The following is a 14,359-nucleotide window of genomic DNA, read 5'->3' as shown; positions in this document are numbered from 1 at the left end:
GTGTGTGTGTGTGTGTGTGTGTGTGTGTGTGTGTGTGTGTGTGTGTGTGTGTGTGTGTGTGTGTGTACATCTTCACAAGCAGCGATTTGCTCTTGTCACTGTGGAAACGTCTGTCAGTGTGACAAGAGTCCACAGAGGGAGCTTCCTCTTTGGGAAAGTGAAGAGTCACCAACAGTTGTGTGATTTTAAATGAATAAACACCACTCTGCAAGGCCAGTGAGCATTAATCTTTGTGGGTGGATAATTTAAAGATCCATCACTTAAATGTCATTAAATATCACAGAAAACCAGATAAACAAAAAAGAAACAAAATGAATTCAAATCTTTTATTAGCTTTTGTCTAAAGTTGAACTTTTCTAATTATTATATTGGTATTTTTAAACTTCTCCATATTCTCTACCCTCATTGGACTGACAGTGCAAGTCTTTTGGTGTTGCCTGGGCTAAACTGTTGACTACACCTGATGAGGTGTGGATAAAGACATGCCCGAGGCCAAATTGAAGGGTGGACAGCATTTCTTTCCAGACATCCTCATGATCTCTTCACTGCCTTTTTAAAAAAGATTTTTTAGCTGAGATTATTAAGCAATTTAACAGAAAACCCATAGGTTAGTGGTTTCCACATTCACAGAAGGGTCCCTGGTTCAGTCCCAAATCCTTTTGGTTTAAGAAAATGCATTTGGCGTAAAAATCTGCCAAATTAAAAATTTGGTGCTAACTGTATCGGCGAATCATTGCGAATAAGGAAGCAGCTTAAAATTGCTTTTATTCCTAAAAGCTCTGGTCAGTCCGCACACTTTTGTGCCAGGAACCTCCAGAAACCACTGCCAACCAGTTGGGGAAAACACATTTTTCCAGGGCAACCAGCTCGAGAGTAATCTGCACATGAGGTCACATGAGAAACATCAACAGATATTCTTCCTAGAATTAAAGCAGAAAACTTTTGCTTGGTATGAAAATGTATAAATCAGTCGACTGGTGCCACTAAAATTTTTCGTCACCTAGTTTGTGTAATTTGTGAAGAACCAAATCATGTAAGTGAATGAAAACTAAACATTAACCTTCTGAGGGCAAAGTTACTTTTTTTTGTAATACGGCTTCATTCATCACACAATCCTCTAAAGCAAAAACTGACCCTCGAGTGCTGTTTGAACATCATTGAAAGGCTTGTTGTGAATTAAGTTGAAATAACAGTTATATGTGATCTAAAAGCAAATCTCAGGCGTAACATCAACACTTACTGCAAGCACTAAAAACAGACAGTCATCTTCAATTTAAGGCACCGGTGTGAATCTGTGAACCAGCCAAACTAACCACAGGAGAGTTCTCCTGATCAATAAACAAATTATATCAGGACGATCTATTAACAGCTCTGCACATAAAATCCTCTGATCCTTCAAGGCTCTAATTTCCTCTCACACAGACACAGCTTTCACACCTGAGAGATGTGTGACTTCACAGAGACATTAAGCTTGTAAACAGCGTGATTTAATTAATTGTCTTATTTATATCTGACTTGTGCAGCACCAAGGGACTGAAGGAGGACCAGGGATTTGGGATTTGCTCTGGACAATCGTCCATCTTCTCAAAGGCAAAGAGGAAGACGAGCAGAAGGATGGACTGACACACTGCTGTTGCTCCTCCGCACTTGATCAGTTACATGAATATACACAGCCCAGCTGCTCCAGCCTCAATTGCTCATTGTCTTGTCTCAAACTCACAATCAGCTCTGCAGAAAAGAGCATGCTGAAGCTGTTAGTAATCTATGACCACAGCAGAGAAGAGAATAAAAATGCTAAAAAAAAACAAGAGTCAATAGTGGCTAAATGTCACCAGACATCTCGAGATGCTCCTGGGAGGAATGACTATCATTCTGGATAAGCATTTAAACAGATGAACTGGAGGATAAAGTGACATGACTTCATCTCACCACGTACATCTAACCTGTCTGCTCGGGTTTCCTGTATATAGGTATTTATATCCACCGCCACATGTAAACAGCAATGACTTTACAAGGCATCAGAAAGAAGATGCACATGAGTCGCAAAAGAAATGTAAACGATCGAGGGTTTTTTCCATTTTCCCAGGGATGACTTTCCATTTATCGCCTTCACTCAGCTGGTTGAGGCGTGGGCGGTGAGAAATTGTACAGACTGTTCGTGTCTATCCGAGCTGCAGAAATAAAGTTGACATGAAGTTGAATAAATCTTGTTCGAGAAGAAAAGACAGAGTTGGGGTGGGTGGGGGGAGGACGAGAACGGAGATGAAGATTATTGATTTAGTAGGAGAGCACGAGGAGGACTTTGTATGATGGAGCAGAGAAGCATGATGGGTAGAAAAAGTAGACGTAGGAGAGAAGTAATGAAGGCTAGACCAAAAAAAAAAAATCATTAAGAATGAAGAACGGTTAAAAAAAAAGGTTTGAAGAGAGGAAGTGACAGGTGAATTGATGGAAAGATGAGAGAGAAGCAGGTGTGATGGCAGAACAAGAGAAACGAGGGAAAACCTTTGGAAGTTAAAGATAGGACAGCATACAGGCAGGCAAGTAAAGGAAGATTGGGAAAGACCTACCAGGGTCTGTTGGTAGCTCAGAGCCTTCCTTTGCGATGCATCTGCAGCCATTGACACGCTGTCACTGATCCAAAAATAATCTCGCTGGACACCCCAGCATTTCTAATGGCGTGGGCAACAGCAATGTCACACACACATACACATACACAAACACAAACACACACACACGCTGCCTTATTGTATACCCACTTCACACCAGGTCAAAAACACCACAAAAACATCTAAAGTTTCTCAGTCTCAAACACACTCATTGCATAGAGATAGTCCATAAGTACAGGTGAGGTCCATCCCGAAAGCGCCTTTCTCCAGATGACCCACAGTCTAAGAGCCATCCAGCTCCACCGCAACACCGACAGACACATAGACAGAAATCAGAAAGGCAGACAAAGCAGAGCAAAGCCATCTGATGAGGCAGTGAAGGACACACTGCTTTCCTTTATTAGAACTGCAGACACCTAATAACACACACACGCAACTTGTTGCCCTAAGCAGCACCCTCCCTGCCAGACGGCCATTAGGTGTGTGTGTTTGGATGGCCTGTTCTTGTTTGGACAGGAGTGTTGAGAGGGGTGGTAGTTGGAAGGGTCCCCCCCCCGCCCCAACATAGGGCTGCCCCTGCAACGTGAGCAGGAAGGTGCACATGACACCCCTATGACAGTCCGCACCTATTCAGCCAATGCCGCAAGGCAATCCCCGTAACACTCACATGCTATGGCAGTCCTCTCTTAGAAGGAGGGGGAAAGAAAAAAAAATCACCCCTAGACACACCCCCAATAGCAAGAGCTCAGCTCATACTGATCAGCTCTGCACAGGATCCAGGTACCAAGAGGATAGGCGAGGAGGTGAATTTGTGCTTTACATCGGGCCTTTGGTGTGCTCAGCCAACATCCCATTCAAGCAACTTTAAATTAAACATCTCTAGTTCACTGGCGGGTTTCTCCTCTGGTTCCTCCTCCTAACCCGTTGACACCAGCAGCTATTATGACAACCACAAAAGCACAGGCAGATCCCCCCCTAACCCAGCCCTGCTTTGTGGCCCACACGCTAATGCATAACAGCCTGATCTCACAGCTATACCGGAGGCCAGGGAGAAATGTGTTACACAGACCACCGGCGTGTGCGTGTATGTCAAACGAGAATGATTGTGGACAGCTGGCCCGGGGGGCTCTATCTGATACACTAAGAACATTATCAGTGGGTGGCGGGCAGTGTGAGAGATGCGTACGTTGTCCCGGTCGCAGCACGACCTGAGCACAGCGGAATAGTGGGGAGCCAGTTATACTATACCTGAGAACGGAGGGGGACAAGCTGAACGCCGGGAACAACACACACAAACACAGCAACAAGGAGGATCAAATGGAGCGGAGCATGCACAGGAGCGGCAACAGTGTACATTTGAGCAGAGGGCCTTGACTTTACGGATGCAACGTGATCTAAACCTGTGCATAAAAGCTGTCGTTGCAGAAAATGCAATTACAAACACAGCTTTAAGAACAAACACAGACATTTTTTATTGTTTAAAACCCACAGTCTTTTATTATACTCAACATTTGGCAGTAATTAATATTGAAGTCTCTCCTGCCCCCTCCCCACCCTACATCACATCACCCTACAAAGCACTTCAGCAGAGTTTGGCAGCAAAACGTCTCATTCTACAGGAAAACTATCCTCTTATAACAGTCCAATCTTTTCCTCTCTTAAGTTATGTTCCTTAATTATTAAAACTAAAACATAAGTGGAGTGAGCACGCTTCAGACCAGGGTAAACTCTGCTAAGACCGCCTCATACACAGGATCTTTAAAATCATCCCTTTACTGATAGTTAACAATCAATACTGTTTCAACCACTGTGCCCCTCACTGCAACACTGCTGTAACTAAAACATACTTTGCCTGGTCAGTTTTCTTTTCTTTCTGGGAACCATAAATTCTGGAGCAGCTTTCAGAAATACTTTGTTTGGAGGCGTGCCAGAGACTTATAATATGCTATGAAAGCAGCACCATGGTCATAAACTTATCCAACACATCATCCTCAGCTGGCACAGGCTTTTTTTTTAAATGGAAGACACTTTTTTATGTGTTGTGCATCGATTATAGTAAAATACAATGGCGAGACTTTCTAAATATGCAGCTCCTATGCAGGAAAAAACACTACAAGTAAAATGTGTAAAGGTCAGAGTTCATACTGTCTGTAAGTGACCCTACATGTAGCACCAGACTGCACTCCACCACCCTGACAGAGAAATTTACTAAATATCAGTAAATGTCAATTTAAAGTGAGAAGATAAACTTCATACTGAAGCTGCCCTGTAGGTGTTGTTCTTTTCGTAAGGCAAACTATGTGAGGAAAAAAAAAATCATATATTCTAATTTAATAGTTCAAAAACTCTATTGTTTAATTTTAAACATAGCTGTCTGTAACCATGGCTGCCATGACAATAAAGCTCTTCTTCAACAGAAGGAGATGTTAATATTGATGAAATCGAGATGCTGAAATGCATTTTGCTGCGCTGCCCCCTGCCTGTCACTACGTTAATAACAAGAAATGTTCATAACATTTAACATACATTATGTACAAATATAAGAATGGGCCTTACAATCCTTATAAAAAGAATTCCATACAAAATAAAGCCACAAAAATAGATCTGTGTACAAAATACATTTTAAAAAGAGGTTTGTGAAAGCTCAAAGTAGCTGTGCAGTTTGACTGCAAAGGATTAACATCTAAACCCTCTAACTGGCATAGACACAGACACACAAATATATACATGAGCACACTGTATGCCAATAGGTTGCCCATTTCCATGTACATGTAGATTAACAGAAGCTCGCTCCTTTTTTCTTTCCAGGATTTGTGTATATGTGTGTGTGCTTGTGAATGTCTAGTGGTTTGAATGGACAAATTAAAACCACTAGACATTTGGATGTCAAGTTGTAACAGGGGGGAATGTGTGAGTGTGTGGTGTGCAATAAACAGCTGTGATGCCCTTACTCCAGGCTTCAATACAAGGAATGATCTGTGTGTGTTAATGTGCATATTAATACTGGGGCTGGTGTTTGGGGAAAAAGTAGAGGTCTTTGCACAATGAGCTGGTGAACTCTGACATTTCTTTGCAGCGGTGGTGGGCAGTACCTGGGGCGTAGCCCTCCCTCTCCTTAATACGACTGTTCACCTGGGAGAAAAAGAAAAAAAAAGACATGTTGGTTTCAAAAATGTATTATATATCAAAATAGCAGTTTGTAATCTGCAACTGCAGTCTGAAAAAACATGTTTACCTGCACCAATATGTCCGCAAGGTGGGTGTCTCTGGCGTGGAGGCGGAGTGCTGAGTTGAGTTCCTGGATAAACCAGGATCCTCTCTTAGTGTTTCGCATGGCTGCTGTGCCTTGAGGAGGAAAAGATCAAACAGCAGAAGTGTAATACATCAAGATGAGACACAGAAAGACAGAGCGAAGGTGTTGTCTGGTAGAGCTTTACATAATAAAGCTTTACATAATAAGAATCAATTTCAGATCCACTTTTGATTCGCTTGTGCACAAAAAAACCCCTCTCAAGCAGAAATTTTAATTGCACTGCACAAAAAGCAGAAATAATGATTAGGGCCAAAGATAATTTAAAAAAGAAGAATTACAAAACCATTACTGCTGATCCCGATGGCCTCATTAGTTTTCCTCTTACACCAGTGTTTCAGTTAATGAATAAAATATCATATATAAACCCACCCCAGAATAACAAATTAGATAAACTTACAAATTCTCTGACCTTTGAGAGACGCAAAGCCACAGATCATGTCCGACCGCTGGGGAAGTTTAATCCTGGGTCTTCCTGTGTCCCCCCTCTGTCTGGAGTCTGCATCCCCCTGTCCCTCCCTGCCAGCATCCCGCTGTTCACAGCTTGGTGAGCACGTCCTCTTTGGCCCGTCTATCTGCTCCACGCCACAGTCCATCTCCTCTGGAAGACAAGTAAGTTTCAATTAGGCCCAAAAAGATCTAGCAGCAATATTATTGCAATAACTGGGTTGGATTACTGCAGTTTTTAGTCATTTGTCTCAAATATTCTTTAATAATGAATGCAACTGTCCACCAAAGGGGCAAAGCATTTTATTGACACTATAGGCCAGTGAAAACAAACCAAAGCAGAAGAGATTAAAACTGAAAGATTAAAAAATGCATGTGTGATTCAACGCTGCACTGTAACACCACCTGAGCAGACATAGATGGAGCAATGAAGCTGTGCCTGCTCAGTTAGCATGCTTCTCAAGCTGTTGCCCCAGTCTTAAAAAAGCTAAACAGCTTGAACTCAATGGGTTTCCTGCAGCTCTTTGATAAACTCAAGTATTATTCCAAATGAATTCTGGAAAAAGTCTGAAAGCGAAGCTATCACTGGCATTTAGCATGAGCCCTGGTTGAAATGTTTTTCTAAACTTCTGAACGGCAGAAAACGAAGAAATCTTGCACTGAAATTTACATAGCACTTTTCTAGTCCACCTGACTGCCCCCAAAGCACTCTACACCACAAGCCACATTCACACAGCACTACGCCGCAGGCACTTTGAAGCCTTTAGCTATCCATCCATCCATTTCTTTAACCGTTTAAAGGACTCAGGGTCACAGGAGAGCTAAATCCTATCCCGGCTAACATTGAGTGAGGAGTGGCATACACCCTGGACAGGTCTCCAGGCTATCACAGAGACATTCACACCGGCGGCCAACTGGGAATCACAAATTCCACTAACGTGCATGCCCTAGACTGGTGGAGGATCCTGGGTTACTTGGAGGGAAAACCATGCAGGCACACAGAGAACATGTATATTCCACAAAACAAGGACCCTCTTGCAGTGACCTCACAGTGTTAACCACTGTGTTGCAAACAACACTTACTTATTTTTCTTACTTATTAAGAAAAACTGGCAGTATACCAATGTATCCATGAACACTCTAAATAAGCAATATCTGAATTTCACTGAAGCTATTTCCAGAGCTGCTAAGCACATCTAATAGCCTTTCAGCAGCACACCTGTGTTGGGCTCTGTGTGCAGCGAGGGAGTGTGGGAAGTAATTAGGTTTGCTCCTGAGGGGTCTAAGGATCTGTCATGAGCATCACTGGGTGTGCAGTCAGGCCATAACCTCCGTCACAGAGACAGAACAACTGACTTGGAGCTTGTTAAGCCACAGATTCATTTTATTTTTATTGTGCTGAATTTGTTTGAAGTTTCATCAAAATATTATAAAGAAGATGAAAACTGACACAAAACTGAGATTTTGGCACAATCCACAGCTGGAACTGTAGAGTAAATGGGCGATTCTGAAACTGCCACCCACTGTGATTCTCTCAGTGGGCATGACAATGACAGCAGACAACATCTGGCCATGTGAAGGGGAAGATTGGTACCACTATTTCATAATGCTGCACGGCTCTAAGAGATTTTACCCAGGTAGTTTCTCAGAACTGTGGACAGTGCAGTCCCCAGAACATGTTTACCGTATAATTCTTTTTTATTGCTGTGCTGCACAATCTCATTCATCTTACCTCCTCTGCAGGCCTGGATGAAAAACATCTTTGGTTTGTTTTGTAGAAGTGGACAGTGTGCATTGTCAAAGGCCTCAAACACCCAGTCCAACTGAAATTGACCAAGTTAAACACAATTAGCATTAAATGTCAGAAAAAAGCAGTTGAATCTTTGTTATTGAATGACATACCATACATCTACACAGTAAAGTGTCAGACAAACTGACCTGGAGGAGTTTGCCATCTGTACCGTACACTGCCCCTTCCACTCCGTGGGAGAGCAGACACACCACACAGCTGTCCACTGTCCGGTGCTCTGGCCGTCTGGAAAAGTTCTCAATGCAGGTCCTCATACCCTACACAAGAATACGAACAAGAACAAGCATCAGCATATGTGGTCAAAGTCAGCGTTAACACAAACGCAACAATCTTTCAGTCCAAATTTCATAGAAGCTGTATTCAAACATTTTCATTCTCACTAATGGAAACACTCAACTTAGGGTCTGACTTAAAGTGTGCAGGATGACACCCCCTCACTAGCAATGGATTCATTAGACCATGATGTGCAGTAAACAATCAGGTTCAAGGCAGGATATGTGCATCTGGACTTAAATTAATTAAACGTGAAGTGTGTTTACTTTGTGACAAACCTCCCACCTTCCTCAGACAGCAGTGAAAGTGGGCTAACCAGAACAAATCCTACATTAAAAAAACCTGTCTACACCATATCCCCAGTCTTTCTTAACTTAAAAATTTCAACAAGTGACTTTCTCCAAACTGTGTCAGGTGAAGAGGTTGCTGAGGATCTAACATCTTCTTTTGTTTGGCCCAAACGTCCTTTCTTTAGGTTTATCAATAAATAAGATAAAAGTGTCACATTTCCAACATCCTGCAAAATCCATCATTTTACCTGAGCAGTGAGGTCTCTGTGCACAGCAACAATGTAATCCAGCTCTGTAAAAACCTTCCTGAGGACCTCATCATCCACCTCGCCGCCTTTTCTAGGGTCAAGGTCAGGGGCAGCACAAGGGTCAAAGGTCACATTACTGATCACCAAGCCAAAACCACGAGGCGATGAACTCAACCTGTAAGACTGAATGAGAATGGAATGACCTATATAAGAAAATTCATACACAATAAGGTTTTTTGTTTTAATCTGTTTAAAACAAAAAACTTTAACAAAGTGACAAAACCCAAGGATTAAATTTGCAATTTTTATGCTTGTTACATAAACATAGCTAAATGCTGAAGACATGCATTTTTAGGCGGTCGCAGTAAATCCAAACAAAACTGAGCACCTTTGCATGGGCTCAACTGACCCGCTGATGGGAAAACAAAATCGCACCTGCTGGCAGCGGGAGAGGTAAAAGTCAGGTGTGCAGGGTAGGACCGGACTGTTGATGGGACTGTCAGCATCCAGACTAAACTCCATGGATTCTGCAGCACATACACACAAACAATCACAAACTAATACAAACTGAACTATTCTTAGTCTTCATCACTGAATGGAGTTGTCTAACAGTAGAGTATCATGTTGTCAATGAGTCATTCTTGGGGTGTGGTGCCTGCAGGTAGAGACAGTAGGTACCTGCTAGAAAAACAACATTTCTACACTTTTCTCTATGATGTGTGTTTATAACAGTTCAAATAATCAACAGAATAACAGGAGACTAAAGGCCTAAAGTGGTCAGTGGCTACAAAATGGTTTTTTTTGTGACATATATATTAAATTGTCTTAAAAATGAACAACACATAAAGCCTTTTGTTGAGAAACAACTTCATGTCTCCAGGGAAACAAGACTGACAACAACATTACACACACTGAAACTCATTTTGAAATGAACGCATAGACGCTCTGCAGCACCGCTCACCATGTGTCCTTGCTCTCTTGGCTGCAATTTCCTCCTGAGTTGGAAGTAGAAGAGAAGAGTCCGTAGACCTCTGAAATTTAAAATGATACACAAATTATTAAAGACAGACCGTACAAAAAAGATAATGAAGGATTTTGTTCTATACAGTGGAAGCAGCTGTTGTTTTTGTGGGAATATGACATCTGCAGTCCTAGATTAAATATTTGGGAAACTCCTGCCTGCCTTTCTACTTCAGGTGGGCCATCTGGATATATATAATGAGATGGATGCATTTTGTGATTCTCACATCTGTCTGCATATCTGCTCCTCGTTTCTTTGTCCTCAGTCTCTGTTTGTTCCTGTCCTCAGCCCTGACTGTGGGTAAGTCTCTGACTGATGACTCTGAGCCAGGCCAGCTATCTGATGCCTGGACTGGGAATGATGAGGTGCTGCTCACCTCATACATTTCCTCTCTGTCTTCTGAAGATGCCTGCCAAACGTCATGTTACTGAAGCTTACAATTCCCAAAATACTACTCTATATAATCTTAGCATTTATAATTAAAGAAAAATCTATTAAAGAGGCATGAAAGGCGTTCAATGATGCAATGATGTCTTCTACTTCAAAAATGCCAAGAGTGACATTGCCTTCGATAATCATAGGCAAGCTCACCTCTCTCTTCTTTTTTGTTCTTTCCATAACCAGCTGCCCTGCCTTCTCCTGTGGCTCCTCCTCAGGCTGAAAACTCTGTGAGCAGAAAGCAGTCTAAGAACTGCACTAAATCTGCTGTTTATACTGCTGCTGTGCGACATGTGTATGGTTGATGTCAAGTACACACTCACATCTGTGTGTGTCTCTCTGCCATCTTTCTCTGGTGATTTTATGAGCAGGTCGTAGAGGTGTTTCTGTTCAGTATCTTGAAGAGCTGAGCAGAAACTGCTGAAGGCTCTGGGTCCACGTTTTGGTAAGAGTAGAAGCAAACGCCAGCTGCGTTTCTGAGACGTTTGCTCTGCCTGGAGTAGAAGAGATCACATCGGAAACATAAAATTTACTAACAACGAATTAATTAAAAAATACATTTGGTTTTACTTTTTTTTCACCTTCTCAACATTATAACATTTGATTGTGAATTCATCCAGACACCTTAAACTTTAGATGTTTAAAGGTGGTCCTCAGACAGGACAGTCGGAAGTAAAGATTTCAACCTTGAGGGATTAAATCAAAACTTTCACAAATGCCTTTTCCACCAAATATAAGCCTGTTCTATGGTGATGCCTTTTGAGAAACAGCCGACAATTTGAAAGGTTACTATGCTGCAATTATTAGAAGTTGCAGTAAAATCATGGCAGACACAAACTATTTATTACGGCATCTCCTCTGACATTAGCCTGGCAATTTGTGGTGCTGTGCCAGTGCCAGCTTTCTGGCATTAGTTCTAGATTGATAACCAGCATTGTGTCGGTGGAAAAGGGATATTAATGTCTCTGAAGGACGTTGCCCTGTGGTTCCCAGCTGGTTTTCTCTGGTAAACCTCTAAAATAGTAAGATCCCTAAGTCTTTGGATAGTGAGACACTAGACTCTCCAGTCTAGACTTTCAGTTTAAATGCATAAGGTTTAGCAAAAGTATTTTGTTAATAATTTAGGAAAGCAGACATTTCTTGCATTGTTACACATCTTTCACATGCTTGAAGTATTTAGAACAGGTGTGACATGTTCCCTAATTATTTCAATTACCAAATCAAAATAATAAAAAGCATGTAGAGATTTTAAGTGCTGACTTTGCAGTTAGTCTATATATGCATCCAATGATAAATAAATATGAAGGGTTTTATTAGGCTGTAAAAACATTACATAGCTATTAAAAAAGCTTGCAGAATGACAGAATTAAAATGTGTTCAATTTTCATAATTATATTTTCCATTTCTGTGAGTCCGCTCAGGTCTGAGTGAAGTAAATTTTGTCATCAGATGGGGAGCGTGAGTGGCCACGTGGACAGCCACGTGCCCGCCTGCATTTTGTGACTATGCAGAATCATCTGAGGAGAATTTACATTACAGTGAACCAACTATGTAAATACCTGAGGTGACGGACTTTAAAGAAGAATAAGAGTATACAGTTAGATTATACTTAACTAGAAAACCCAAAACTTCTCTGGGACAGATAAACCTAATTAAAGTGTACCTAAATCACAGCACAGAAGATAAAGGCCTCATTCAAAGCACAACTACTCATCACTGAATAGGCAGTGTTGATAATTTGCTGTGATAATAGATGTAGAAGGATCCATCAATCACATCAGGACTGCTTTATTTCTAATCAAAAGCGTTAGTATGCTGAAAGAAAAATATTATACTATACTATAAACTATATCACTGTCGAACTTTATGGATTTGACTGTGAGAGATCTTTTTAATTGTAGAATTAATCATCTACTTTATTAACTACCTATCTAACTCATGTTTTCTCTGCCACTGGAGCCTATACTAGCTGCCAGAGTGCAGAAATGGTGGTAGTTCCTGTAAAACTGCAGGAAACATTTCTGTAGTCACCTTTTACTTAACAGCTATTTCCTGGGAGGATTAGAGGTTCTGACTCCCACATACATTTAAACCACAAGCTAAAAACTGACCATAACCTTCAGCAAAGTTGCTGACAGCCAACTAAAATTCAGTTAACTTAAATTTAAGCAAACTGGAGGTAACTCAAACTCACATAACTGTTAAGAATCAGCTGCCTCACTGTTAATATAGTAGTTATTATCCACATACCATAATGCTCTCTGCCATGCTCTCCGTGAGGATGTCGTCTGCCTGCAGTGACTGAATGAGCAGCTCATCCACCACCAGCTGTCTGCACAGGATAGCTGAGTTTCTTCGGAGAGCCTGCCTGTCCCGCTCCATCATGCCACACTCCAACATTTTTCCCCTCAAAAACTGTATCCAGAGCAGGTAACAAGATACACGAACATTGGGAACAATACAAGCATATGGACGTTTTTGTCCAACACTGGGAACAGTCACTTTATTAGCTTGGCTCCTCAGTTACACCCTTATAACAAAATACAACACAAGCGATAACGTTACCATGAGGCACTCTTTGAGCCAGCAATAAACCAGTAACAACAGAAGCTGAACAATACAATGGTAAACTCAGTAAAGTATCTACCAAATAATAAGATAAAGAGGAAAAATAATGGAAGTATAATATTAGCAATGTAAGTTTACTATGCTGAGTTACAATAAGAGAAGTTACGCTAATCTAAATGGTGTTGGCTGATGGTGATAAACGCTAGCTAACTAGCTAGCTAACTTCGACTTTCTCTGCACTGAAGTGGGTTTAATATGACTCCCCGCATCCCCACTACTTACCTCTCTTCTGTTCCTGCAACAGACTATCAACACACCCTAAAAATGAGCAAAATGTCTCCGTAAGTCCCTTTACTAAACGCAAACTAACAACATCACGTCTACACGCCACAGACGAACTTCCGCGGGGTAAACAGACCATCAGACTCTTCGACTTGGATTCTGACCAATGAGAGCGGTGTACAGTTTGAGTGGCGTTTCAGTGAACCAATCGTTTCTTCTTTTCTTCTTAATGGCATCTTAACCGTACAGTAAACTGCTGTGTGAACAACAGAAATAAGGGTATTTTGAATTTGAATCTCATTTCAGTTAATAAGTAACCAATTGATAAGAAGGCAGGCACAAAGGCCTCTCGAATAGAGAGCTATTTAAAAAGGAGGAGTGTAAAGACACTTAAAGGTCACATATTTGCAGCAGGATTGCTGCACACTCTCTATATGCTCATTTAAAGCTGAGGAGCACGAGCCAAAGAATTTCATTATGGATAAATGTGGCTACACTGTTTATCTGTACATGACAATAAAACTTGAAACTTGGGTTTAAAATTTGAGTTTGTAAATGAGCAATGGCAGGATAAGTTGTAATGTAAGGTCCTGCCTCCAGTTACAATCTGATATTCAAAACAACCTGATGTCAGTTTTTCAGTATAAAGGGGAAAAACAAGCTCCATTGATATTTAACAAATGTTAAAATACCAAATAATAAGAACTAAGAAATAATGAATTTATCCCAGATTTGGGAAATTATTTTGTTATAACAGTTCTGTTATTACAGTTCTGTACTTTTTCAAACAAACAAACAAAAATACAAAACTTGCTTCTAGCCACAACAAGAGGAACAGGAAATTTTGAAATATGATAAGGAAATTGAGACACACGTTTGCAGTGAGGGGGAACAAAATAAGTGTGGGACACACTAATGATAAAAGGTAGAGTGGACTTTAATCATACAGGGTGACAAAATGTGGTATGAAATTATCAGTCCGTAAGAGGAGGTGATTTGCTGCCTGTCCAGGAAGTGGTGCAGAAGGTGGTCATGATTGATAACAGTTTCCTCAGTGACTTCC

At 41.2% G+C, this 14,359-nt stretch overlaps 2 protein-coding genes across 8 annotated transcripts in view; both read right to left on the bottom strand.

Moving 5' to 3' along the window:
- The window catches only part of clcn1b (chloride channel, voltage-sensitive 1b), a 33,881-nt gene extending 29,938 nt beyond the window's left edge, over positions 1-3,943 (bottom strand). For both annotated transcript variants that reach the window (XM_042222144.1, XM_005925263.3), the window contains exon 1: positions 2,571-3,943. In XM_042222144.1, coding sequence (XP_042078078.1) covers positions 2,571-2,621 — 51 coding nt within the window. In that variant the 5' untranslated portion in view covers positions 2,622-3,943. The remainder of the gene's footprint in view (positions 1-2,570) is intronic.
- Positions 3,944-4,056: 113 nt separating this feature from the next.
- On the bottom strand, positions 4,057-13,462 carry casp2 (caspase 2, apoptosis-related cysteine peptidase). Of its 6 annotated transcripts, none has more exons than XM_014334509.2 (13): positions 13,297-13,462; positions 12,697-12,861; positions 10,770-10,940; positions 10,600-10,674; positions 10,235-10,417; positions 9,949-10,018; positions 9,423-9,514; positions 8,988-9,170; positions 8,305-8,433; positions 8,099-8,189; positions 6,320-6,520; positions 5,845-5,954; positions 4,057-5,741 (listed from the first exon to the last, which is right to left on the bottom strand). In XM_014334509.2, exons 2-13 carry the CDS (start codon positions 12,844-12,846, stop codon positions 5,607-5,609), a joined length of 1,590 nt encoding a protein of 529 aa, XP_014189995.1. In that variant the 5' UTR covers positions 12,847-12,861; positions 13,297-13,462; the 3' UTR covers positions 4,057-5,606. The 6 variants fall into 6 exon arrangements, with proteins under 6 accessions (XP_014189995.1, XP_005925326.1, XP_014189996.1 ...); XM_005925264.3 differs by having other exon boundaries at positions 6,332-6,520; XM_014334510.2 differs by lacking the exon at positions 10,235-10,417 and having other exon boundaries at positions 13,297-13,461.
- Between the last annotated feature and the right edge of the window lie 897 nt (positions 13,463-14,359).

The sequence above is a fragment of the Haplochromis burtoni genome, unplaced genomic scaffold, assembly GCF_018398535.1.
Source record: "Haplochromis burtoni strain Fernald_Lab_line unplaced genomic scaffold, NCSU_Asbu1 Contig_80, whole genome shotgun sequence".
Taxonomy (NCBI): domain Eukaryota; kingdom Metazoa; phylum Chordata; class Actinopteri; order Cichliformes; family Cichlidae; genus Haplochromis; species Haplochromis burtoni.
The sequence above is the reverse complement of the archived record's forward strand: the minus strand, read 5'-3'. Positions and strand labels throughout refer to the sequence as shown.

What these genes read in the sequence shown, in the direction of transcription:
- casp2 (XM_014334509.2), bottom strand. Translation starts at nt 12,846, where the DNA reads ATGTTGGAGTGTGGCATGATGGAGCGGGACAGGCAGGCTCTCCGAAGA. An exon ending in GCATGGCAGAGAGCATTATG is followed by an intron (nt 10,941 to 12,696) that starts GTATGTGGATAA and finishes CTTCTACTCCAG; the next exon opens with GCAGAGCAAACGTCTCAGAA. An exon ending in ACCTCTCCCGCTGCCAGCAG is followed by an intron (nt 9,171 to 9,422) that starts GTGCGATTTTGT and finishes ATTCTCATTCAG; the next exon opens with TCTTACAGGTTGAGTTCATC.